Genomic DNA, 26,512 nt, shown 5'->3' with positions numbered 1-26,512 from the left:
AAGGACAAGTAGCTCAGGGTAGATAAGGAGCTGTGCTGAAGGCCCTTTCACAAAAGAAATAGGAGATTTTGGACTTCAGAAGCCAAATAGATGGTATATCTTTTTTTTTTCTTTCTAGTTGCAAAACTGATGCATGACTTTACCTGGCTTTTTTTTTTTTTTCCCAACTTCTTGCTATGTAAGATGATTTGTCTTGTTTTACTTTCCTTTGGAGGCCAAAATGACCAAGTGTTTCTGCTCTTTAACCCTGTAATACTAAAAATTTCCTGTTTGTAGACCTAGAGATGCCTTTGTCTTTCTGCTGGTGCTCTTTTGCAAAGCAGTGTTGCAGAGCTCTAATTGGGGCTCCTTATGTCGCAGTATTTTTGCACACATTAAATAGGAACCCTATTCCAGCACCTGTGTGAATAGTGATGCAGCAGCTAATGCACATGCAGTTTTACTGGGTTGAATGTGCTTATGCTAATGCAGCTATTCCTAAAGGAGAAGAATACACCATTATAAGTCACGCGTTGTGAAGTGCATGCATGCTGGAGCTTGTGATGTAAATATTTTCCTTGAAACTCCTTGCTCTGTTAATAAAATTCTAATTCTGGATTAAAAAAAATACTGCACTGAATGTGGCCTTAAAATTACATCCAGAGTCGTTATAACTATATATTTAATAAGTTCTTTCAAAATGGAGTCATGTGCTTCAGGAAAGGGAAGGCTATTTAAATATGGTTTTGATAGAGGTAGAGGCTGTAAAATAAAACTTCCTTCCTGCTCTCTGTGGAAATCTTGCTGTTTGGCAGCAGTGGAGTTTGAACCCGAGATCTTTGGATCTAAAGCAATGAGTGGATGTTACCTGAGCTTAAAGCTTGCAGCCAGCAAGAGATTGGCAAGCTGTGTGAAATGGGACATAGATGGTGACCAAAGGGTTTTTCCCCCTCGTGCCTCTGCCGTGAACATCAGCCCCGTCTCTTGGCAGCATCTGGGGTTTGGGACAAGACTCTCCTCGCAGGCGCTGCTGCCCTGACGTGACCCCAGGCAAAGCAGAACTGCAGCTCGGGGAGCACGGTCCTGGTAAACAGATCCCGCACAAAATTGAAGGCTGTTAAAGTGTCTAATTGAATTATTGCACTACAGGGGCACAGCGACTCGCAGCAAAGCTAATCACCTGCTGCTTTATCTTGACTGCGAAGAATAGATTGCTGGTTAAACATTTAAAGGTCATAGGCACAGTGATTGTAATAGCACAGCTGCCTTCCCCTGTGTTATGTTTGAAGGTGTTAAGGGAATGGGAAAGATGCTCTTTGGAGGTGCACGTGCCACAGAGGAGGCTCCACAGCTCGTGCCTGCTCCTGTGGCGCAGGTAGCTGCTGGTGAGCGTCACCTGGGTTTTGGTCAAATTTTTCCAGACCCGCAGTGTGGAATTGGGCTGCTAAGGAGAATAAAACCTCCTCAGATTCGAAGCACAGATATTTAGGGGCTTCATTCTTGTTTATCAGGGAATTCCAAGTGTAAATTCCAAGTGTAAAAGTGGAGCTGAAACACCTACTGCTGGGTAGAGTTTTGGGGTTTAACAGTCCTTCGTTGCTCACTGGGCTAAGAAGCATCATTTAGGAAAGGGAGTTTTCCTTGATTGTGCCTGAAGACACCAAAACCCTAGTTCTACTGTTGGGTCCGGTTTTCGAATCGATGGAGAATACTGTGTTGATCCAGAAAGTAATAGATATTGTTTCTTTGGAGTTAGCCGGTTGGGAAGGTGAATGGGGGACTGATCCTGGACCCCAGACTGTCATTCCCCTTGCTCTGGTCCCAACACAGTTGTCAGCAAGTCCAGGTAGGGAAGAGCTCGGCTGGAGAATCCTGTGCTGTAAAAGAGCTGTAAAGATTAAAAAGGATACACTTTTCTTATGAAAATGCTGGGCTCCTTTTAAGAAGCTCTTCTTTGTGATTCCTACCGCTTATATCGCATCAGATCCACTCTGTTGAGTCACTGGGATGGGAGGTATCTTCCTTGGCAGCCCTCCTGGAGGAAATTTCTGTCAGTAGAGGAAATCTTGGAGGTAAAATATCAGCAAACAGTTTTAGAGGATATAAATCTTCAGCATAGAAAATCAGTGACCAGGTTACTAGACATCAGCAAGAAATTGTCATCCCAATAACCCAATTTAAATATAGACTTTGAAGGAAGTTTCCTGTAATATCTTCTGCATATGGGTGTTTTATGGCAGGAAGCATATCCTGCTATAAAGTTTTAAAAAATAGCCTATTTTAGAGACTGGGTTAAAGACTATTCATGACTTCAGTCTGGAAGGTTTTTTTTCCGTTTGGAAATGTTGGCTGTACTAAATTGATAGCTCACTGGCATGTTTTGAGCTTGCCCAAATACTTGAATTTGGAAAGGTTTGGAAATCATGGCTGGAGAGAGAACAATGTATTTCCTAATTGCCGCTGAAATCTCCTGCTTTACTTCATCCAAAGGAGCGACCTTGCAAACGGCTGCTTTAGCTGCCTTCCAGCAAGGGGGGCATATTGAAAGAGTAGTTGCTGCTGCTCTATCATGCTTATTTTGTGGATTTAATCACCTTCTTGCATGCTTCAAAACAGTGCTAGGTTTTATTTTCTTTTTACAGCAAATAACACAATATTTCTCTTTGGAACTCAGTGCGCCTCGTCGTTATTTCATCTCCGAATCTGCCTGTAGCTTGCTTGCATTTTGGCACATTGCTGTAAAATGCTATTTGTAGATAAATCGGAGCTGCTTGAGTGTGATTTGTTTTTTATTAACCTTTAAACTTCATCAGTCTCAAAAGGGTTTTTAGTGCTTCCTGTCGCCGCCGTGGTAGGATTTTGACCCATCTCCTGATTGTAAAGTGACTATTGCGTAGAGTATCTCCCACGTGCAGTGCTGCTTTATCCTGCGTTGCCAACTGAGGTACCTCATTCTTGTTTTACTCTAATCTTCCCTGCGAGTAACGCCTTTCACAGCCCTTTGATCCTTTTGGAAATGGCAGATTAACAAGACAAAATACTTTCCTCAAAGAGCTTTTTCTTAACCATAGAAGAGCTGCTAATATCACGGCCTGATTATACCCTCCTCCAAAGGGAAAAAAAAATTTCAGGCGCCTTTTAACAGAATCGTTTATTCTTACTATTCGTTAGGAATGGAAGAGCGCGCGGGGCCGCCGAGTGCCGCGTTGCGCCGCGCGCTCTGGGCCTGTGGCGGCGGGCGCGGCGCGGGCGCCTTCCTGAGGCGCCTGCCGCACGGGTGCTCCCCGTCCGCTCCTCCCGCCTCACCCCACGCTGTGGAAAACACTGAAAAGCGATAAAACCCACCCGGACACGAGCCGGGGCTCTAGGTGACCCTGCCTGAGCAGGCGGGTTGGACTAGGCGATCTCTGGAGGTCCCTTCCAACCTCAACCATTCTTTGACTCTGTGAAAAAGCTTATTCTCTTACAGTTTTTTGTTTGTTTGAGTTTCCCTTTTTCTTTACATTTAGAGCTTTAACATGCTACGCTAGTGCTCTTACACCACTTGAACCTGTCTGCTTTAATTAGCAGCTGAAATTGCTTTATTTATAGATACATAGAAAAAGCATGACTAGCTGTAGTTCACACATCTCTTTTTTTAATGTTAGGGAATAACTCATATCCATTTTTCCATAGATAAGCTGGCTTGGCAACCTGCAGATGTTGAAAACACTGGGTACTGATGCTTGAAATAGAAATGGGCTCCAAAAATGATGTGGGATGGGAGGAAATAAATCAGAAGCTGCTGTTGCACTGGAAGTCTATTAAGACTGGTGACGCATCATGCTTACCAGAGCATAACTTTAAAGCTGACCATGTTAAAAGAAAGACCTTTTAAATTCTTGTTTTCAGTATACATTATTAAGGTTCATTTTAGCTTTTGACCTGCTGTGGTAAGTAAACAGGTTACCAGTATGCATGTTTCATTATTTAGTGTGGTTTAGTTGGCTGGGAGGCGTTTGTCCAAGCAGGAGAAAGGTTAAATCTTAGTAGGAGTTATGCTTACAGATGATGTGAAAAGCATGATGTGCTTTACCTGTAGCTTTGAATTTGTGAAAGTTTTAGCCTGCGTTGACACTGTAGTGCCTAGAAAATGATGGGCATGCAAGGACCAAGAATGTTATCTTGTTGAGCTCCTGTGGGTTGACAGTTCCTCAAAATCTGTCGGCCTGCACCTTACTGTGGGGAAAATAATATGAGGAAATTTGAGTCCCTTTCAAGAAGCTTCCCTTAAATAAATTAATTCTCGCTGCAGGCTTTGAGTGTGAGTACGTGGGATATTGTTTAGCGGCCAATGAGCAGTAACAAAGCTGGACTTCTTGGTCTGCATAGCTTGAATTTTGCCCAAGGTCTGTATGTTACCAGCTCTGCTGGAGAGCACATGGCAGGATGACTTTCAGTGATGCAGGGCTCTTCTTCCCCAGCGTATCCAGCTCCGTGTTACACGCGTGGGATTTTTCTGATCCCTCCGGTTGCACACAGATGTTCTCAGAGCATCTTGTTTCTCACGTTGACCGTGTTTAGGAGGAAGCTGGATCATGGATCATTCCTGCTTTCCATGGCAGAGCAGGATGCAGGGAAGCCTCTTATGCGACATCGCTGTGAAATGTGGGAATGTAGGTTATGTGGTACTAAATCAAGGCAATCTCCAGGGAAATAGTTAATAAATCCTGAGTAGGAGGTGACCCTTTCTGAGCACTTTCCTTTCAACTCGTAATTTATGTGCTGTTCCTGTGGGTTACAGCACTTAAACCATAGGTCAGAAACCCCCCAGCCTGCTTCGACACTTCCTCCCGTCTTTAACAGACAGTTGAACGGCAGTAAGTCATGGCCAGCTGCGTGGGCAGGCGGCGGCTGATGAGGCCTCTCCAGTAGATCGAGGGAGCAGCAGAGCGTGTGTGGAGCTGCGAGATTTAGATGGATTCAGCGCATTGCCAGAAACGTCCAGTGACCGGCTGCCGCCTACAAACAGCTGAAGCTTTTAGTAGTATGAGCTTATTCTTTGAGAGACTCTGAGAAATGCAACGAAAGGAAAAATACACGGATGTGTTTGAACAAGCTTCATCGGCTGCACTTCCTGCATGAATTTGTTGTGTTACGTGTTCATGTATGTTGATGAAGGGGGGTCAGAGAAGCGCAGCCTCCCAAAAACGCATTTGGAAAACATCAGTGAATCCTGGATATTTAGATAAAGAAAAAAATATACAGCAATGGCAACAATCAACAATTGGAAGAGGAGCCCAGGAGTCTCCACCTCTGGAGACCTTCAGAACAACCCTGGACAAGGACATCAAGCACCTGGTCTAAGGTGACCCTGCTTTTAATGGGGGAGCAAAGCGATGGCCTCCAGAGATTCCCTCCAGCTGGAGATATTCTACGATTACGGGGGTTTTTGTAAGAGCTGTTGAGAGGAAGGACCTCTGACCAAACCAGTTGCACAAATATTTGGAGGGGAGTAAGGGAGGCAGCAAGGGGTTTCCCCCTGTAGGAGGCCCATCCCTTAAGGAAGGGCATTCCGTAGTTTGCAAGCTGTAACTAAGAAACTTCAGCAGCCCTCTGTGCCTTACTTAAAACTACCCGACGCAGTTGATTTGAAGTTATTAAAGACTACAAATTAAGCAGGACTCAGTGGGAAAAGCAACAGTACTTTGAGATCTGCTGAGTAGGGCAGGCACAAAAGGGTTTTGTGCTCCAGTGAGGCAAAGGCTAAAAAGGTTGAAAAGCAGAGCTGTAAAGCAACTTCTGTGGAAGTAAGATAGCTTCTGCTTCCCTTTCAGACTTAAATTTCAGGATTTGCAAAGTGCATACTTTGACTTTTTTTCTTCTTTCTCTGGCTTTTCAGCCTCTTTTGTTGAGTCGAACCCTGATTTCCTGAAGCCTTTTTTGCAGTTGGTTTTACTGAGGAGGAGGGTTACACAGTCCTCTAGCACCCTCCACACATCGACCAGACGAGCTTGGTGCACAGGTGTGCAGCAGAGCTAGGTGCAGTCGGGATTGTGTCACAGTCCAGCCGATTCCCTTTGGAAGACAAATCCAGCCGGGAAGAGGGAAGCACATGCGTGGGCTCTGCATGCCAGTGAGCACAGCCGCGTGCCTTGATCTGTGCTAAAGTGCCGTGCTCGCAACACTGTGCAATTGTGCCTCTCGCTTCATGTTTTCTGCAAGACATACTCTTCTTTTTGGTGAATCAAAGAACTCTTGAAGCTTTTTTTCCCGCCCTGCTCTTCGTGGTTTAAGCGGACACGCTTTGAATTCAGTGTGACAGTTTAGGCTGTTGGAAGGATTTGTAGCATAACCAGCAGTTTGCCTGCAGAGCACACGAATCTGTGTGGGTGAAACAGCCAAGGACCGGGGGAGAGTAAAGCAGAAAATGCTGGGTCCTTTTCCAGATTCAATAGTTTGGATTCAGACTTTGGTGTTAAGCTCTATCTTCCTCAGCATATACCTTATTGAGCTTATGGACAGGAATGTAAAGCCTCTAGTGTCTCTGTTTGGAGATGGCTGTCCCCATTTTGCTTTTTTATATAACAGGTGTTTTTTTATTATTTATTTTTAACTGAGGTCAGTGTTGTGCACTGAATTCCTTTGCACTGCAGGCTTGCATGGCCAGCTGGTGTTAAACCCATGTGCCAGTATTCTCCCTTGAAATGTGAAAAGGCAGAATTCTGTAGTACAGTGGAGAAAGTTGAAAATAAGTGGGATGCTGCCAAAAAAAATGAAAAAAAGACCTCGCAGTGAGGGCAAAGCTGGTCAGCTGTCTGAGAGCTGGTATGCTGAGCAGCCCAGCAGCTGCCTTTAAATATAGCACGGGGTGAAGCTTCAAGAGGTTCAGGGCAATCCAGATAATTACAAAATTAGTGCCCTGGATTCTTGCAAAGGCTTTGTGTTATCTGCCCTGCGATTAAAGAGGCAGCGAGTGCTCCGTGTTCTGCGGCAGCAGCTTCGGAGCTGCCGGGGAGGTGTCCGAAGAGGGGGATCCCTCCCGGGGCTCCTCAGGAGGCTGCGAGGCCCCGTGCTGGCTTACGCAGGCCCTGGTCTGCTTTATTTCTTGGTGTCGCTGGATCCCTTCGTAGCAAACTGAGGCATAACCGATTTTATATAAAATGTCTCAAGCTGCTGATTTCCTAAGGCAGGTTTACGTGGTCCTGCTTCCCCCTGTGCCTTCGCCGTCCTCCCTTCCATACGCCAAGGAGGAGAGCGAGGAGCAAAAACAGGCCTGCCTCCTCCACAGCGCTGCTTGCTCTGGGGTTTCGGTTAGATCTGCTGACCTTAATTAAAAACAGAAAAAAAATGTTGCTGTTCTGCTTTTTGCACCTGTTTGCTTCAGCTGTGCCTGATTCTGCATTTCAGCAGCCGCCACCGTTGGGTCGCGGTTGAGATAAGTCTGCTCAGCCAGACCCTCGTCTTTGGGCTGTGTGGGGAGTATCCCCGTCAGGTAGAGCCTTTCTTTAAGTGTCACCGATGTCACGGCTCAGGGCTGGGTGCTGCATGGTGAGAAATGGCCCCAAAACCCGGGGCTCTGGGACTGCCTGGTCCCTCTGGGCTGTCCTCGTCCTCGCATGGCTTCGGGAGGCACTTCGGAGCGTGGGGCCTGGCGTTGCCCCTGAGCCATTGGCGGCACTGGCAGCACAGCAGCGGGATGTGCTCGGATTAGGCCCGTGGGGTTTCCATAGCTGTTCACAGAGCGGTCTCGGAGAGGCAAAGAGGAATGGGGAGAGGTAGGGGCAGCGCAGATGTTCGTCAGACCTTGTGGCATTTGGTAATTGGAGCAAAGAGTGGAAACAGCCTCGGGAAATGCAAGTTCAGTGTCTGCTCTTCTGAGCAACTCTACTCCTCGTGATGCTTTATTTTTGTGGCATTAAACCGTTGATGAGGAACTTGCTATTAATAAAAAGTAGCAACAAGCACCTGCAAAGAGAAACCTCCCGAAGGGAAATCCTGCGGCCTGTGCCGCGTTGGCCAACGGGAGAGGAGCGGGAGGACCAAACAAACTGGCGCTCTTGACGGCGGCGTGGCCGGGCTGGAGGCTTTGGTTCGTGAGGCCATCCTAGCAGGGGCCTTTGCTGCTCCGCAGCAGCTCGGCAGGGTGCTGCGCTGCCCGGCAGGGGCACAAGCTGTGCCAACTCCGGCGAGTTTTCCTGCGTTTCCCTTTTTAACGTGCTGGCTGGACGTGTTTTAAGGGCTTCCTGAAGCCGGCAGCTGCCGGAGCCGGCTGGAGCCTGGGCTTGCTTCTGTTTTCCTGTTCCTCTTGTCTTAACTTATTCTTTACTGCCTTAGTTAACTGCCTCTTCTTCCTCTTTTAATTTTGGAAAACTGGTGCAAATGAAATTTAAGACCCTGCTGGCCCCTCCATGGGCAAATGCAAGCGTTGTCTGCAAAGCAGGAACCTAGCACATTTTATTCTTGGGATCATCTGGACTGCAGCGAGTCCTGGTTAATGCAAGTTAGTATCAGGCTCCTATAAATACATTTTCCAAGTAACTTAACCAAAAGGGCGTTCTGCTGAGCACTGCAAACAATCTGTTCTGTTGCAGTGACAGCAACGGGGATGCAACACGGCCTGCTGCTGTCATTTAAGGCTTTTAAATTTGACTATTTAAAAATACTTAGATGTTTTTGACCTTTAATTTGCATTCATTGATTCGTTTTTTTGAAAGAGGTCTAAGTTAAAATTATTTTTAAATACTTTAGGAAACAGTTCCTAGCTTGTTTGGAACAGCAGCGTTCGGAGACACTTGCTGGGTACTGCTCAGAGAGGCTCTTAGCACCTGTAGGAATAAGGATCATTTTTGTTTTGATGTGGTAGCCATTGGGCACCACCACTGCAGCATGCAGTTCTTGATGTGTTTTTCCAGCTTACAAACCTTATCTTTAGGCTTTCGATACCCTGAAACATGAAATACTGCCATAGGGCCGTTTGCTAGGTTGCCATCCCAGTGGCACTTCCTATAATGCCTGTGTCTGTCCCTGGCACTTTAGAGCAAACACCCTCCTCTTCTTCATTTCTCTGTCCACCTCAGAGCTGACCCCATCATCCTGGGGTGTCTTGGGGCCACCCACATAAATGCGTTTGCAGGGTGATGGTCCCTCCCTGCATAGTCTGCAGTGGAGGCGCTTGCTCTTCTCACAGCGTGAGTTTGGGTAAGGGTTGAGTAATGACCATTAGCTTAAAATGTCCCAACGCTACTTGTCCTGTCACAGCCTCCGCGTTCAGAGCTGTATTCTGGCCGATACTCAGCTACTGCTTTAATCTCTGCTGTAAAATGGAAGCCTTTTCTGATAACTTTGAAATTACAAAAACATTACACCTATTTTTCATCATTTTCGCCCCTCTCGGCAATGAGCGAGGTGCTGGTGCCTCAGGACTCTGCCCATGGAGCTGAAGATGAGCTGGTTAATAAGTGGGAGCCCTCAAGGCACTTCCCAACAGGCAGTTGCCTTCCGGCTGCCTGGGGATGCTCGACACTGAGGCCGAGGAGGGAGATAAGAGGGTGACTGCAGGGAGCTGAGGTCACGGAGCTGGGCAGCCGGGCGTTCCCTCAGATGGTCATTCCCTTCATACGTGGCCGTTGTGGACTGCAAACACAATGACTGGAGTGAAACAATGGAGTCTCTTGGCTCCCGGCCCTCCGTGTTGCTTCTTGGCGCCGTTGGGTGACAAGCGCAGAAAGAGCCTCCGTGTGGCCTCGGAGTCAGTCACTGCAGTGCCTTGGCCCCCAGGCTCTCTGTTAATCATCTCACATGAAAATGAAATTTTGGGGCCTTTCGCGGGCATAGGCAGGAGTAGGGAGAGGCATGGAAGGGAGAGCAAAAGCACGTTTGTCCTGTGGAGTTACCTGTTCCTTTGAGAGGTGAGCCCGTTGTCATCACTCGCGTTGGGATCCCGCTTGGGTGTTTTGTTAAACCACTTTGTCTGAGTGGGGAATTCTCGTGAACATGGTTTTAGTCCCTGGCTTTATACTGTACACAGTTCCCCAGTGTCGTTTGCCTCAACGGATGGACTACTGCAGTGTGTAAGAGAAGCAGATAGATCCCGTCCTCATGTTGAAAATGAAGAGCCAAAGCAGCTCAGCTTAAACAGTTGGAGAGCAGTGAACAGAGCCCTTCCTATGCATGCTCCAAAGCCAGGTTTCTGCAACACTTTCCTTGCAAAAGGGCAATAAAAACTCTTCAAAGCTGGTCCTGTCCTTCTTCCCTCACTCTGTTGGGGTAGCGTTCATTCCTAGAATAACTAGTACCTGGTATTTCCACGCTCTTATAAACTCTTTAGGATAACATGAGGTTACGAAAGATCTAAAGAACACTAAAAAAAAAAATGAAAAGAAAAAGAAAGAAAAAAGTAACCAGTGTGTCTATTTTTAGCCAATCCCTAGACGTAACTGTATAGCTGTTTTGCTGACCTTGTCCATTCATGTATAGTCTGTGAATATAACACTTCAGTTAAATTATTGTTAGCTTGCAATTTAATATTAATAGCAACTGACCCCAGTTTCCTCCTCTCTCAAACACATGGTGTCTTATTTCCTATTTATTGTTCTAAAATGACTCTTTATTTTCTGACGGTGGGGTTGGAAAAGCAATGTCAATTAACCATGGACAGGTCCTAACTGAAGTGTAACTGAAGTTTTTCAGTGCGGGTCTCATTGCATTACACTTAAATTTGGTCAAGATTTGCTCTGCTGACATCCTTGGGGGCTTTTGGGGTCACTTCTTAGCCCCTTTTGCTTGATACCTGCTATTGGAGGCCTTAATTGAGCCCCAAGTTGCATGTCCCCAAGGAAAAGTACCCATCTTTTGGGACAGAGGTATGCTCTCCATTGAGAAATGGTCTTGCTCCTCTGCTTGTGTCCTTTCCAATTTTGGAAATTTGTGTTTATATTTTTGATCAATGAAAAATACCCAGTAGCCACAATCCGCCCCAGTTATTTAGTGTCTTTGTCCAGAGCCGAATTTAATTCTGCAAGAATGCAGGAAAGTGGTAACTCCTGGTTTTATGTTTAAAACAGTAAGTAAAATATTTAAAGATATCAAAGGTTTGGGTTTTGTGCTTTTTTTTTTTCTTGTACCATACCATTTTTCAAGGAAAATAAATTAGCAAAACCTAAAAAAGGTATCATACTGTATGCTATAATTCGCAGGTTATTTTAATAGTTAAATGAGACCTTCAAATACGCACTGATATCTTCACTGTTCTATAGAATATTCCACTTTGGAAGGGCCCAGTGCAAAGGTTGATGATGATCTCTGATAATAGATTTGGTTTGCAGAGGGGAACTAAGCTGTTAGCAAAGCAAAAGCCAACGAAAGCAAAATAATACTGAAATCTAATGTGCGGATCAAAGCTGGAAATGCTGATCACAGTAGGAAATAGTGGAACTTGTGGGTTTAGAAAGGAAAGCTCTAGAAGAGGAAGACTTGCTAAAACTTGCTCCTGTCATGCGGTTGTCAGAGGAACTGAAGGGAGTCAGGGTGCAGAGCAAACAGTGCCATCTCCTGGCCTGGAGCGACCATGAGATGCAGTTATGTTAGTGTACAAGGGAGCGGGGTTGCTGATGCATTTTGGAAAAGTGAAATCCTTTTGGAGCATAGGCTGAAGAATCTATTTATGGGAGAATGGGGTCGAAACACAAGATTTGCTGCAGCCGTGATGACCCACCTGCTTGCAGATGCTCAGGTGCTCGTGGGCTGCTCTGTAAGACGTGGCGTGTTCTCCTGGATTGCCACGTCTCCATGGTGGAGAGCAGCCTTCCCAGCGTCTCACCTTCCTCACGTCTCGTTCTGCAGGTGGCACCCGCGAGATCGGATCTGCCCTGACCAGGATGTGCATGAGACACCGGAGCATAGAGTCCAAGCTGAGGCAGTTCTCCAGGTGAGCGGCTGGCGCCGGAGCCCACGCTTTGCTCCCCTTCGTGCCCGCGGCGCCTGCGCAGCGGAGACCTTGGGCGGCCCTGGTGCAGTGAGAACAGCCTCTCTCCTCTCCCTCTCAAGTGCATTTCACTGCGTCGTCTGGGGTTTGGATTCAGCACCTCAAACCACTCCAAATGCGGCCAGTTCCCCTTGGCAGGTTGCCAGTCAGTGCTGAACAGCCTGCGGTGGGGTGAGGGTCCTGCCCATGTGTGTTTTGGGGCTCTAAGCTCTTCACCAAGTGTGAGGGCAGCAGCAGGGCGAGCTGCTGCAGCGGTGCCAGGTGCCACTTGGGTTCAGAGTCTGACTCGCCCCCATGCTCGGGCGCTGCCTGGTGAGAGGTGACGCTCCGTGCCGGGCAGGGTGCTCATAGCTCCTGCAGCTGCTTTCTGCCCCCTGTGCGTGTCCTGTGTACGTGTGTAACTCCCATGGGCACACAAAGCCCGTCAGGCCCCAGGGGGTTGGGCAGAGCACCAAATGAGTGCAATCCCACTGGTTACGGTGGCCCTGTTTGTGGTCACTCCTGGTTTAGGCTCAGTTCCTCCCTGCCCCAATCTGCTACACAGTCATTCTGGTTTATCTTGTGCTGGGGACTTCTCTTCATCCAATCCTTTTCTTTTGGTTTCTCCAGCTTAAGCATTTCTATGTTCTGATATTTGCATTGTGACACTAGTAGCTGTCACAGCAAAAAGTAAAAATACTCCAGTGTTGACCTTGGTTCTCTATAAAAGAATAGGGGCATCTGCAGGATTTGATTGCTCTTTGTGTTTTTTCAACAAAATTAGTGCTTTAATTGACTGTCTGATAAACCCACTTCAAGAACAGATGGAAGAGTGGAAGAAAGTGGCCAATCAACTGGATAAAGACCATGCAAAAGGTAGTTATAGAGGAAGAATTCTTTAATTGGAGTAAGATTGTAATACCAGCTTTGCTTCCTCATTTAATGGTTATACTGGGGATCAGAATGACATGTACTTAAATATGTAGAGCAACTTTTATCTTTTAAAGCACTACATCCAAAAGTGCCTGACAGTTCTTTTTCACTCGTGGACGTTTATTTTGAAGGCACAGTTAGCAGGACCCCAAGTGACAGGTTTTTTTCCTAGGCTGCTCGGCAGTCGTCGTGTTTAATTCTGTTAGTGTTTTCTCACTACACGGTCTCCCATAGTGCAGAGGATGCCACATCCATCCCCACAAATCTCTGGGGTGCAGCAGAAGCTACTGTGAGATCACATTATGTCTCAGCCATAGTGTTCTCCAGAGAAAGCACAGCCTTGACAAGCATTTGGGGCTGGTATTTTCTATCTGGAGGGATCCAGCCCTGGGGTCGCAGCACACGAGGTCTCAGAGCTGCAGTGCTGGTCACTGCTGCAGGGGCAGAAGGGTCCTGCATGGCCAGAGCTGGTGGTGAGACAGCTCCAGCCTTGCAGAACCCCTGCTCTAGTGGGTGATGGCCCTGTAGCACTGCTGCTAAAAGCTGCTCCCAGTTCATCACTGGCCCGCAAAAATTCCAGGCTTTTCTCTGCCTGGGAAAAGCAGCGCTGTGCTGGTTTGTCATGGGGATGTAGGGCCAGCTCAGCTCAGGAGCCAGAGTTTAGGAGGCAGAGTTGGGTGTTGAAGGTCCAGGAGGTCCAGGCACCCTTCCTGTTCTCCCCACCAGCCTGCTTCTGGTTTTCCGTCTATAGAAAGGCAGTAATAGCGACCTCCAGTGTTAAAGTGTGTGTATGTGAACACCCACACATACCTCCCATCTTCTTTTTTATTATTATTATTTTTTAACTGGTTACAGTGGCCCTGTTTGTGGTCACTCCTGGTCAACTTTCATATCTGGTACTATTAGCATGCCTAGGCAGAGGTGGAATATTTTGTTCTGGGTTTTTAATGCTCCTGGGGTTTGCAGCTCGTGCAAAAACGAGGACAGCTGCAGTATGCTCCACTTCATGTGCAGAGCTGGCAATGTGACCCTTTGGGCAAAGTTGTAGCACCCTCTCCCTCTGCCTGGCTTTGCTGCTGGATAGGGATTGTAGGATCTTCTCCACCCTGCTGTTTTGGGATCTTGCTTTTTGAGCACAGATGTTTTGAGAAACCCATCACCTCCATTTTCTTTTCCTGAAAGTGGATGAGTGTCTCAACTAAAAAATACTCCCATTTTGTGCCGTGCCCTCAGCTGTTATTTCTCTAGAGGCTTTGTTTATTTGGGAAAGATTCAGTTAATGACTGCGCTTCCGTACTTAGCCATAGGCACTACAAAACATGACTTCTAAGCTATTTTGATTAAAAACAGCTATCCTTTTAAAACTTGTAGTCTAATATCTTTAAGTATAGCCTTTTCTATGAAAAACCTTGATTTTTAATATCAGATGTATTGATACAGAGACTGTGTGTTTTTTTAGAATACAAAAAAGCCCGCCAAGAGATAAAAAAGAAATCGTCTGACACACTGAAGCTGCAGAAGAAAGCAAAGAAAGGTAACTTGCTCCATACTTGTGCTCTCAAGCACCTCTTTGCTGTGCTCATTGACACAGATTGAACAACCACAGGACCTTGTAGTCCCATAGCTTGGTCCCCTGTTATGTACTACTGATATGGACGTGAATAGCAGGGTGCAATTGCTGTGTGTCACTTCAATCGTATCTGAATGCTGCTGTCTAATGTTCTTTTACAAAAGCCTTGAAGCTGTTTGTACAGAGTCAGTCATTTTTTAAAGCTGAATGCTTGCTGCTGATTCCTGCTAAGAGCATTGATGTTGTAACACCACTCGTGCAGATGCCTTTAAAATCTTCTAGAATCTTTTGGAATAATACAAAAAAGCCATTATGTAAATGCTCTGTAACTATTAACATTTCTCTCTGTTCTCCCTTTCCACCCTCACTTTTTTACAGCCTGTAATCTCCTAAGTCTTATCTCATTCCTTAGGAAGTGAGAAGGTGGGATGTTGTCAGGGAGGGCACTTGGCAACTGTAGAAACCTAGAGATGAGTAGGAAAAAAAAAAGGAGGTCTCCACAAAGGGATCTTTGTTTTTTTTGCAGCTGAACCTCATGCTTCTATTGCTCTCCCACCACCACCTTGTCATAGGAGTTTCTTCATCATTTTCACGGAAACATGCCTCCACTTAGGTATTTGCAGTGTTACCCATTCCTAAAGGTGTCATTTAGCAAGGTGTAAATCCTGTCAGGCTTTGTAAAGCTGATGGGGACCTCGTATGGAAGCAAGTGAGCTCGTTCCCTTTGCTGGCACAGGGCTCCTACCAGCTTTAAAGCTCTTGGGCTGTGGGGTGCAGCTTGTGCTTCCCCTCCTGCCTGGAAACTGTGAGCTGGGGATGAGAGAAACAGGAAACTGCCAGCCTCAGTGTTCGACCTTTCCAAAGCCTCTCAGTTTAGACCTACCTGTGCTTTGTCCGGAATAGGTGAGCGGTCCCTAGCTGTCCTGCCAGGTAGGTGAGTTGTTACTGCCCTGATCGAGCCACACAGCTGGCAAACTGCTCCCCTATATGAGCTGGTTTGTAACAGGGACGAGGAAAGGGCACAGCTGGAGCTGATGGGAGGGAGGAGCTGAGCTGCCTGTGCCCAGCCTGTCTGTCTGCGTGTTGCTAGAAAAGTCCAGTATTTTGGGTCAGAATGTTTGTCCTCAGCGGTTGTATTTTTTGTGTGTGTGCGATGAGACTTTTTTGTTGTTGTTTTGTTAACTTGTTCACCATTTTGTGTGATGAGTTGTGTCATTTCTGACTAACATGCTCTTTAAGAGCATGCTATTCCCTCCCCCTTTTGCCTTCCTTCCCCCTTTCTGGTCTGACCTGTGTTGTCCCGCTATAACAGGAGCAATCCCTTGGTGAGATGGGAACTGAGAAGAGTGTGTCCATGTCCTGGGAATGATCAGTGATTAAATTGGAGCTTGTTTCTATAAGTGGCCAGATGGTTAAAGCAATAGTTAATAGCAATAGGTGAACAAGTGGGCAGCAGTAGCTAAAGCAAGTGGACTGAAGTACTTAGGAGAGGTACTTTCTCCTAACACTTTTGGGTTCATCTCTGTGTTCGCTAACATGCCATGCCCAAGCAAGAGGAGATTGGCCCACCAGTGTCTTGTCCTCCTTCAGGATTAAACTTCTGCAAGTGGGGAGTGGAATAGACCTCATTTTGCCATGGTTTTTATGGCAGCCCTGCTGCGGTTGAAGTATCTGCATTATTTCTTAGAGCCTTTCCCTCAGTGCAGTGCTAGGAGATGCTCCCAGGGCTATCAGGGAAGCTCCTGTATTTCCAGAGCATGAAACAATGGGGTCCAGAGCAGAAGCTGAACGGAGCTGAGGGAGAGGGAAGGCCGGGGCAGAGAGAGGCGCCTGGGGCTGACAGGAGTGATGAAGGCGCCCAGGTAGCCAACACGAACAGGAGGAGGAGGAGCTGCAGGAACCTTTGGAGGAGCTGAGGGCTGCAGATGGGAGCACAACACCCAAACCTGCCAGGCCGGCGGGTCCCCGCGCACATGGGAGGGAAGTGGGAGGAAAATCCACCTTTTGACAGGCTAGTTAAATATGGAAGGGAAGAAAGCAGCAGTCCCTTTTCCCTTCTTTGCCTTTTTGATCCTTCCCTTGAAGTAGGAAAGCATTTGCTTGGATTTGTAAGAGCGGTGTCAGATGTTACTGTGCAGACGTTGCTGTGTGTCTTCTGGCAGGCCTGTTTGATGTGCTACGTGGTGCAATGTGTTGCTCTTGTCACTGAGGCAAAAACATCACCAAGAAGGGGTTTATTTACAAAATGATAGCTCTCTCGAACTGAGTTTGCTTTGGGGCACAAGGGAGGCTTGAGCTTGTTGGCCAGGAAAGCCTCCAGGGAAGCCACCCTGCATGTGGCCGAGCGCATGGATGCTCCTTTTGCTGTGTCGTTGGCTCCCCCCTTTCCTTGTTGGTCAGACTTGTTCTTCTGTTCTGCTTTTCCTCGAGTGCTGTCTTGCTCTTCATTTTTTTTACTAACTCACCTACGGGACCTCTAAACCCACAGACCTCTTCCCTACCTAATGCTTGTTAAAATGGTTTTGAACAGACCTTACGATCATTTGTGGGCAAGTGAGATGTTTGCCAGGCTCTGGATTTGGTGAAATACTGTGCATGCTACTAAAAATCAGGCTTTTCCTAAGGCAGCTTCCTGCTGGGACTGGATGGGCAGCGATTCCCTCTGGGCAGCTTTAGCTCTGGAAGCTGAGACCCAGCCCTGCCCTTCTCCCTCGCATGTGTTGGGATGGTGGTGCCCTCCCTCCCTGGTGCATCGGGCTGTGGCGTCTGCTCTACCCCTCGCATGGCATCTCCTGCCTCCTTCCTGCATCTCTGGGGCTTGGGGAGAGCTCCCTGGCCCGTGGGGCTCGTCCCGGCGGGCAGGTCAGTACCCCGGAGCACCACGGGGCCAGGGACCTTTGGGTTGCACCTTCTCCAGCTTCGCATGGTCTGTCTGGTCCGATCCCAGGTGGCCAAGCTCAACGTTCAGGCCCAGCGTTGGAGATCGTTTTTTAGAAATTATGGCTGCAGAGTCAGGTTTTCTTGTTGTTGTTGAGTTTTTCTTTTTATTGCAATAAAATACTTCCAAAGCAAGAAGAGATTAGGAAAATAGCAGTCTTTGGAAACCCAAAAGATCTCTGGGTCCTTTTTGGAAGCTTGCTGGAGTTTAAGTGATAAAATGACAAATCTTTGTGGAAATCTAAGTGCTGTATTTTGAAGGACCTTTCAGGGGTAATTATCATTCTTTTTGCTATCTTCAACAGTAAGAAATCCTTGTGAAATATAAATCCATGCTGTCTAAATAGGAGCCTGGAGGACCAGATGCATGTGAAGGTTTTATGCTGAGTCAAGGCTTCCTGTGCTACTAGAAGCTATTGCAGCTGTACTGAGCTCGGAGGAAAGGTTGCAGCAGCTTTGGCTCTGCCTGTTATCACTTCCATAGATCAACAAGATGAAAAGAAAAAAAAAAGGGGAAGGGGAAAAAGAGGGAAATAAAGGATCGAATTGTAATACTCAAATTAACTAAAATATAACAACATATCATGTGAAGTCTGGTGTGCACCTTGGATGTGTTTTGGCCTTGTGCACCTGTGTTTTGGCCTTGGATGTTTATGACTGAGCAGGCAGGTTTCAGTTCTGCTCATGGCATATCTGGAAGATTTCACTTTGGGGCTCTTCACATGGTACTGAGAGCCGGCTTGGAGGGGAAAAACGTTTAAATCCAAAGGCATTTTTGCAAAGGAATTATATTTCAGTGCCAATAGAAGCCCGAGGCTGTTATATGTGAAAGCTGCATTTTGCCTTCATCCAGAGATGTTTCTGCAGAGTGCCATAAACATTCAGCACAACCTGAGTCCTGTCCTGTCCGTATTGGGTATCCCGATGCGCAGCCTGTGCTTTGCCTTGTTCGATGGGTTTGAACATGCTCTTACCAGCCTTCTAACAGAACTGAGGGAACAGAAGGATGATTAACTTAATATAATACTGTCAAAAGTGCCTTTTCTTCTCCTTCCTCCCGCTTAGCTGAGATTACACGTTTATGTTTTCGGAGCCTTTGCAGCTGTTTTCTGTTGCTCACAAACCATGACACTTGCTGTACAGTCCTCAGGAAGGATTGTGCAAATCCTATGACTCTTAGCTAAAAAGCAGGAAACTCTTCCACACAGTCATAACTGAGGAACATACCTGTTTTTAAGCAAATGCAGACCACCTCATTCAGATACTTTGCATGGTCCCCATCCTGAGCGCTCCCAGAGGGGGGACCTCTGAGCAGAGCCCAACTCCACTAGGTTATTTCTTCAAATGGGTCAAGGCTGGGGAGGTGAGTGAAGGGAGAGCCAGGCCTTGCTTTGCAGTTGATACGATATAGCTCAGGAGGAGGGGAGCTAATTAGCAAACTATCCTTATCTGCTTCAGGGAGAGATCCTGTGTAGATTTTTGTAGTGCCCGAGATAGTTTTTGCCTCCCAAAACCTTTGTAATGTGAGCTCCACTTCAGAGAACGTGAGTGAAGACGTGTTGCCAACTCAGTGACCGCAGATCTCTCCGACTTTCATTTTCCTTCCCCGGGTTTGAATGTCATTTGACACTTCTCTTCCTCTTGACAGGCAGCCAGGTTTATGCAGAGCTTGATATAAAGTTTTTTTAATTAAAATGTGCATATCGTGGTTAATCTTTCTGATGTTCTTCCACACTGCATCAGCAATTAGTGTTCCGTTTAATTAACAATCTATTGCTGTAATTGCAGGGGGAACATCACAGGGCTCTGCGGTTGCTGATGCAGCCGCCAAGCTCCCGGGCCGCGCGGCGGGATGCGCCGGGTTCCTCTGCGCCCGCCCGGGCAGAGCTTGTCTGCGTTGTGCACTTGCTCTGAGACACAAATTACATGTTCTTGCCTAAGAATCTGCAAGCTAAACAGGGTTCCTAAACTGATGTAAATTTCTTGATTAAAAGTGCATGATAAATAACCGGGCGTTTGATTTACAGCAGCTCGTCAGTGAGCAAGGCTGATGCGCTTGCCTTCAGCAGCAGCAGAAGTCAAAGTAGGCTACTCCAAACTGCTCCCCTCTTGTCTCAGAGCTGATGATAATGTCTGAACTGCTCTCGGAGTGCTGCAACAGCCATTTGACTTTTGTTATTTTCCTTTCTGTGTCAATTTTGTGTCCTGCCATTTCTCACCATGCGCACCCGCCTGCCAGCTGAGGCTCTGGGTAAGTCTGTGCCATGCGGTAACCCTGGTGGCTGGTTTATTGTAGCCCTTGCTGTGGCCTCCTTATGGTGTCTGGTCTCCACTAACTGCCTAGACTTTAATTCCTAATGAGACTAAAACGTGGCCTACTCTCAATGAACAAACCATCTTTTGATTTGCATCTTCTTTTGGCATCTAATTGGAGCCCTTGTAAAAGAAGGAAATTGGTTTTGTAGCCCAATCTCTGGTTTATTTTAGAAAGGGATTATCGTGGACTGATTAAAGCATATCCTGGTTGCAAGAGAAGCTAAATAGTACAGACATGTCATCAAGGTGATTCAAATAATGGAATATCTCATTGTCAATATGACTTTTAAAGTCTAGAGCTTCAAGTCCTTAGTGTTGTTTTTTTGTAAACCTGTGGTCCGAATCCCTTTCTCCTAATTTCGCATGCACCATTCTAAAGTGATAGATAAGAAATCACATATAACTCCATGCTGGGAAGGGGGGGAACTGGCCTCACAAGTGTTTCCTCTTCTGCTGCTTGATCACACCTTAAAGCTGTTTAAGTTGGAGTATTTTTTTTCCAGTAGTTGTATTGAAAATGTACTTGCTTTGAGATCTTCTGATGTGAAATATAGTGTGTTTGAGAGGAAGTATCAGGCCTCGAGCAGTAGGAATAGTCCTGGGTTGCTTAATCCTGCCCTGTGGAGGAGCCTAGATTGATCAGACAGGGAGGTTCCTAATCGAGGTGCCTCAGCTGGGCTCCGGGGACCTGCCACAGGATACCTAGTTTGAAACTGTGCTTTGGTTTTCTTGCTTTGCAATTAGATCTATGAGTTTCATTTGATAACTTGGACATTTTAAGACAGACAGCGTAACCCCTGGGGACTTCAGCAGCTGAGTCAGATCTGCAGCAGTCACTGGAAAGAGCCAGGTTTGGTTGCTGAATTTCTTGAATTATCTTCTAAAGTTACCCCCCAGCAAATGAGGTTTTCCACCCTTCTGAAAGCTGCTGCAGAATGGTCATTCTCAGCATCACATCCCTCTGTGTGGGAGGCCAAGGGGTCGCTCCTCCTGCAAGGCTGAGCGGGTCCCTGCAGTGAGGAGAAGGGTTTGGGGGCGGATGGCTTTGAGCTCGTGCTGGTTTGCGCTGCTAGACATGGACATGTGGTTACGCAGGGTCAGTGCTGGCCCCATGTGTGAAGTGTCCGTGCAAGGAACAGTCCTTAGGTGAGAATGGGAGCTGGGAAATAGCAATTTCAGCAGTGTTTATTGCATTATCTCCTTTACCAATAATATCATTAGCTTTAGCAGTCGCACTGAGAATGAGAGCATTTAAAATCATAGCTGCTCTTTGTTGACAGTTTTGCTAGTTTAAGTTGCATTATGAAACATAAGCATGAAATTAGGTTGAAAATCAAACTTGCCTTTTGTCTTCTCCCTAATATGTTCCTTTGACTGAAGTTTCATTTCAAACTGTGGTTATTTAAGAATTTGCATGAGGCTTTTAGCTGTAGACCACTGCAAAACTGATCTTTGAATGCACATCAGTCCTTCAAAGCTCTTGCATGTCATGCTAGTGATGTGAAGCACCTTCTCTGAAGGTCACGTCGTGAGACCACTTGGTGAGTAGTGATGGGTTCCTGTCGATACTGCTGAGAAGTGATTCCACCGCTGCAGTTTCTCTCCTGCCCCGTGTTGCTTTGGGCCTGGCAGGCTGCGGGCAGGCTGTGACTTCTGGTGCTGCATTTGTGCTCCTCGCTGCTGCAACGCTGAAGCTCCCACTGGAGAAAAAGGGGATTTGCGTTTCTCCTGGCGTTTCAGGTCACTGACTCATCCTCTGCGTGCAGGTGGATGTGTTTTGCAGAGCCATCCTTGCAGATACTCATTTCTGGCCGATTCCAGGTCAGAGATCAGTGACTACGGTGGACACGTTTGACCATCTCTAGAGCTGAGTGTTTTGATGGGTCATTCAAACCGGTCTCCGGCTGGGGTAGGAGTGTCCTTTCAGGTCCACCTTTGCCCACCTTGGCCATCCAGGTGTTAATAATGACACTGTCCTGGAGCTATTTTTTGTCATTATAAAAATTGCATGGATTTGGAAATGTTTCCAAATGTGTAACCTAAAGCCTTTACTGCACTAGAGAGAATAATCAATGCTTATGTTCCTTATGAAGGTCTACCTCGTGTCCACAAAAAGAGATTGCGATAGATTTTCCAATAGATTGCAAAAATAGTGCACTCAGTTGTCAGGGATACCCTTAAGCAAGTGACCTTCCCTTTGCAATCCAAGGGGAAAACCCATCATCGCTGTCATGTGGCGGGTGCGGAGCCAGCAGGGCTTGGAGACCTGGTGTCTGCAAAGGCTTTTGACACTGACCTTTCCTCCCGAGAAACAGCAAATTCAGACCAAGGAAGGTTGGAGTGTTGGAATGGGGAATGGGGAATGATGCCCGTGTGTAGGAGAGCTGTTTTGGAGAAGACGAAATGAGTTGAGAGCGAGCTGGTTTTGTGCCCTATAAACCTCTGACTTGAGAAGCTCATCTTAGCCATTCTAGAGAATGGCTCATCCAGCCGTTCTGGAGAAGCTCATCCGGCTGTTCTGGAGAAGCTTGTCCAGGCCGTTCTGGAGAAGCTCATCCTGGCCATTCTGGAGAAGCTCCTCCAGGCCGTTCAGAGCACCTGAGCCGGCTCAGAGCTCTGCATTACACCCTGGAGAGCTCAGCTGCTTTCACTGCCTGCACAGGCACCCAAGAGCCTCAGCTCCATAACATTGTGGTAGACGGTGTGACTGCTGATTTCCTGATTTACTTAAAGGTGTAAAATACAAATGTTACAAAATACAAAATGTTGCTGCAGCGGATGCTGGAGAGAGGTGGTTAGAGCAGTTCTCCCGAGCCAAAGCACTGGGTGCATGATTTAGTTATCAGTTAATATGTTTTGCATCTTCTGTAGCCATATAAACAATCCAGGGTTAAAGAACACGAGCTTATTTCACCTGCTACCATTTCCAGGCTGCTCTGGGTTTACAGAAAGTAATAAGTGTGAGGTATGATGCTAAGGCTAAGGTTTGCCTTTGGTAGCTCTCACCTTGAGTCATCTCGTGGAACAGGCTGTTTTGTACTGCGCGCATCAGGCTTGCTTTCTTTCTCTTGCTCATGGCTTTAAGTAAGTCATGCACACACAAAATTTGTCCATAAAATGGATTGTGCATAAAAATTGTTCATTCATACTTCATTTGTGGTGTCTCTGGAAGAGCTGAGAGAAATTTATGCAACTCAGGTTCTTCAAAATAATCAGAGTTGTAGGTTGCTTCAAAAATCTCCTAACTGCAACAGTGCTGAGTCAATATTGCTAGAGTTAAGCAGCTCTTCGTTACTAGAGGGATGAGTTTTTGGCATGATGCAGAGTTAGCAGTTGTTGCAGAGTAAGATACTTAACTGCTAGAAAATTTCAGTGTTATGTATGAGTTGGCTCAGGGTAAACTAGGTGAAGCTTTGTGTTGGCAAAACAATATATTGTTTCTTCTTTTTAACTTTTCGTAGACAAATTCAGGACTGGACATACTCGCGTATTTTAGATGTCAGTGGTTATTTTTATTTGTTTTGAACCATGGAATGAAGAAAGGTGTTTTGCTGGTTGCTTGGGTAAAGCAGTTGAATCTTGGGTCCAGCACTCAGGAGAATGTCCCTACTGTCATGTCGTGTAGAAGACTCATTCACTCACACAGACACTGCCCAAAGTTGCCAGCAGGAGCTTGCCAAGCACGACGGTAGGAAGGAAGAGGAAAATGCCTGGGATTAGTGATGGATGCCTCCTAATCAGTAAGATGTTGGTTGTCAGGGAGGATGACATGAGAGGTTGTAACAACTAAGAGCTTGAGAGAGTCCGTACATGAAACGCTGCTTTTGCCTTGGTGGAACTCTCTTTGGATTGAGATGGGTTTCTTTCGTAGGGTAAAAGGGAAAAATGATGGAAAAGTTTAATTTCAATGAAAAAAGACCTTTTAATTTGAATTAGGGGAAAATACTGGCTGCAACTTGAATTGCAAAAGCAGTCCGGCAGCAGTGCTGACGGAAAGCAAGGGATTTGTCTCTCTAGACCAAAGATTTGACAAAATGCCCTCCTGGTTGTTCCCTGTGTGCAGGACGGGGTGACATTCAGCCCCAGCTGGATAGCGCTTTGCAAGACGTCAATGACAAGTACCTGCTGCTGGAGGAGACGGAGAAGCAAGCTGTCAGGAAGGCTCTCATCGAGGAGCGCGGCCGCTTCTGCGCCTTCATCTCCATGCTGCGGCCTGTCATAGTAAGAGCTCTCGTTTCACGTTGGTCACTGTGCACAAGCTTGTTGGAATTTCTAGAGACGTAGAAACTACCCAAAATCCTACCTGCATGTCTGTCTACGCTGTGGCAAGAGCTGGGCACTTTTTCATGGGGCCCTGGAGTAATTTGGAGACCAAAGGCTCTGGAAACTTTCAAGATGACTCATACAGAAAGATAGGGCACAAAGACTAGCGTGGATCTTGAGTCCCTACAGATGTGGCCCTGAGGCACCACTCATGCAGCTTCCACCACTCTTTTTTTCTTAACATCACATTTCAATGTAAAACACCTTCACTTCTACTCTAGCAGTAGGACTGAACTGTTTCAAGACTTCCCCTGTGTGTGTAATGACATTATCTGACAGATTGTGGCCTGCTCCCATGCAGTTTCCTGGCAGCTCTTTCCCACCCACATGACAGCTTCTTCAAATCCTTCCAAAAGCTTAAGTGTATTTTCATAATCCCAGGTTGTCTGCTGCCCAGAGCTGCACGTTTGTGGCTTTGTGTCAGCCTGACGTGGTTCTGAAGAGGCTTCCATGTAAAACATTCCTGGTGTTTGTTCACAAAGAGCATTAGCCTCAGCTGAAAAATGTGGTTAGAGAAGTAGGAAGCTGATGGCTGAGCGGTAGGAGGGGAACTGCACACCCACAAGACCTGGATGAAATTGCCAGGGTAGCGGCAGGATTTCTGTGGTAGCCTACGGTGCCGATACCGTCAGCAGAGAGCCAGCTCCTCATGTCCTACGAGCCAGCATGAGTCGCTGGCACAGGGCCTTGGTCAACGTCTCTAAACCCAGCAAGAAGTATGAATTTAACCACTGTTTACCTGCAGGGTTAAAATCACAGAATCACAGAATGGTGTAGGTTGGAAGGGACCTCTAGAGATCATCTAGTCCAACCCCCTACTCCAGCAGGGACACCTAGAGCACGTGGCACAGGGTGGCATCCAGGCGGGTTTGAAGATCTCCAGAGAAGGAGACTCCACAACCTCTCTGGGCAACATGTTCCAGGGCTCTGTCACCCTCACAGGAAAGAAGTTCTTCCTCACACGGAGGTGGAACTGCCTGTGTTTCAACTTGTACCTCTTGCCCTTTGTCCTGTCACTGGCAACCACCGAGAACAATTTGGCCCCATCTTCTTTACATACTCCCCTCATGTATTTGTACATATTGATCAGATCCCCTCTCAATCTTCTCTCCTTAAGACACGTTAGTGAGTTTGCATAGAAAGAGATAAACCTATTCCAAATGCAGTGACTGTGACTCTTTTTTTTGAAGATGTGACCAAAACAGTGCTGAGATTTACTTACCTCATTGACAAGAAAGGATGTTTAAGCCTCAGAACTTAGGCAATCTTAAAGTAGGCATAAAACTCTGAATGTTTCCAAGCCTCTTTCCATGATTTATGGACAAAGAAAAAGCAACTCCCCTGGGATTGACTACAATCACCAGCAAAACGCAGAAGATGATTGTATATTGTGTTTTGGTCCTCATTTATAAAACCAAGGCAGTCATTAGTCTTGCTGATTTGTCTCTTCAGGAAGAAGAAATATCAATGCTAGGAGAAATAACACATTTACAAACCATATCAGATGACCTGAAAAGTCTCACCATGGATCCACACAAATTGCCATCTTCAAGTGAACAGGTTAGCTCTTGTTACTGGGAAAGTATTTCATCTTTCAGCTTGCACTATTTTAAGTGTTAGGAGAAATATTGACTGAATATCTACTACCCTTAAAATGCATAAGGAAATATTTATAGTTAAATGTTTAAATAAATTAGATCTTAGGTGTGCTTTTTAAAGATTTTTTTCTGTTCAAACTTAAACTGTCCATCTGTAGCACCATAGCATTGAAGTATGCTAGTTTTAGGGAACTCAAGGATGAAGCTGAATCATAGGAAGTGGCATATACAGTCCAATTCTAGCAGAAAACTGAGACTGGCTTAATAGGCATTGAAAACTTGTGATGAGGAATGCTGGAGACAAGCAGATTCTTTCTGTTACTAGGAAAATCTATATTTTAAGTTGTTGATGCTATTGATTATCTTTTATCAGGTAATTTTAGATTTGAAAGGTTCTGATTACAGCTGGTCTTATCAGACTCCTCCATCCTCTCCCAGTACTACCATGTCCAGAAAATCCAGTGTTTGCAGGTAAGTAGATGGGTATTACTTCATTTTAACCTCTTTGGGGGCAAAGGGAGGAAGGTTCAGACTGTAATACAGATTTGTGTGCATAATTAGAACTTAAATAAGAACTCTTAATGAAATCAATCCCTCATGGTCTTCATCTGTTTACATGTGTGACTAAGAATATTAAAAAGGATGGACATGACTGAACAACTTTGAACTCAAGACAACTTGAAGATGCTTTTAATTCAGTTCTCTTGAACCCATTCCAGATCCAAGAGCAGACTATACTGATCTAAGCTCTGAGATTGTTCATTCATAATTTCCTTTTCTGTTTTTCATATGATAGCTTTTTAGATTATTCTAAGTAGCCGTTACTAATTAGTAAGTTAAAGAGTTTGAAAAGGAAAAACATCCTTGCCGATTACCCTATCAGTGTGGTACATGGAAATGCTTTTTTTTGAT

General features: G+C 46.1%; 1 protein-coding gene across 15 annotated transcripts in view; it reads left to right on the top strand.

The window, feature by feature from the left end:
- Positions 1-26,512, top strand: part of MTSS1 (MTSS I-BAR domain containing 1) — a 101,532-nt gene that overhangs the window by 60,345 nt on the left and 14,675 nt on the right. For 8 of the 15 annotated variants that reach the window (XM_088533326.1, XM_088533317.1, XM_088533321.1 and 5 more), the window contains exons 4-9: positions 11,803-11,887; positions 12,708-12,799; positions 14,316-14,390; positions 23,743-23,900; positions 25,455-25,562; positions 25,974-26,071. In XM_088533326.1, the coding sequence (XP_088389452.1) occupies positions 11,803-11,887; positions 12,708-12,799; positions 14,316-14,390; positions 23,743-23,900; positions 25,455-25,562; positions 25,974-26,071 (616 nt within the window). Of the gene's footprint in view, positions 1-11,802; positions 11,888-12,707; positions 12,800-14,315; positions 14,406-23,742; positions 23,901-25,454; positions 25,563-25,973; positions 26,072-26,512 lie in introns of all 15 variants that reach the window. The other 7 variants (XM_088533319.1, XM_088533313.1, XM_088533324.1 and 4 more) reach the window with 2 other exon arrangements.

Source organism: Tinamus guttatus, unplaced genomic scaffold (genome assembly GCF_059628265.1).
Source record: "Tinamus guttatus ecotype Peru unplaced genomic scaffold, ASM5962826v1 Tinamus_guttatus_pri_ptg000492l, whole genome shotgun sequence".
Taxonomy (NCBI): Eukaryota; Metazoa; Chordata; class Aves; order Tinamiformes; family Tinamidae; genus Tinamus; species Tinamus guttatus.
Note: the sequence above shows the minus strand (reverse complement) of the source record. Positions and strands in the feature narration are given on the sequence as shown.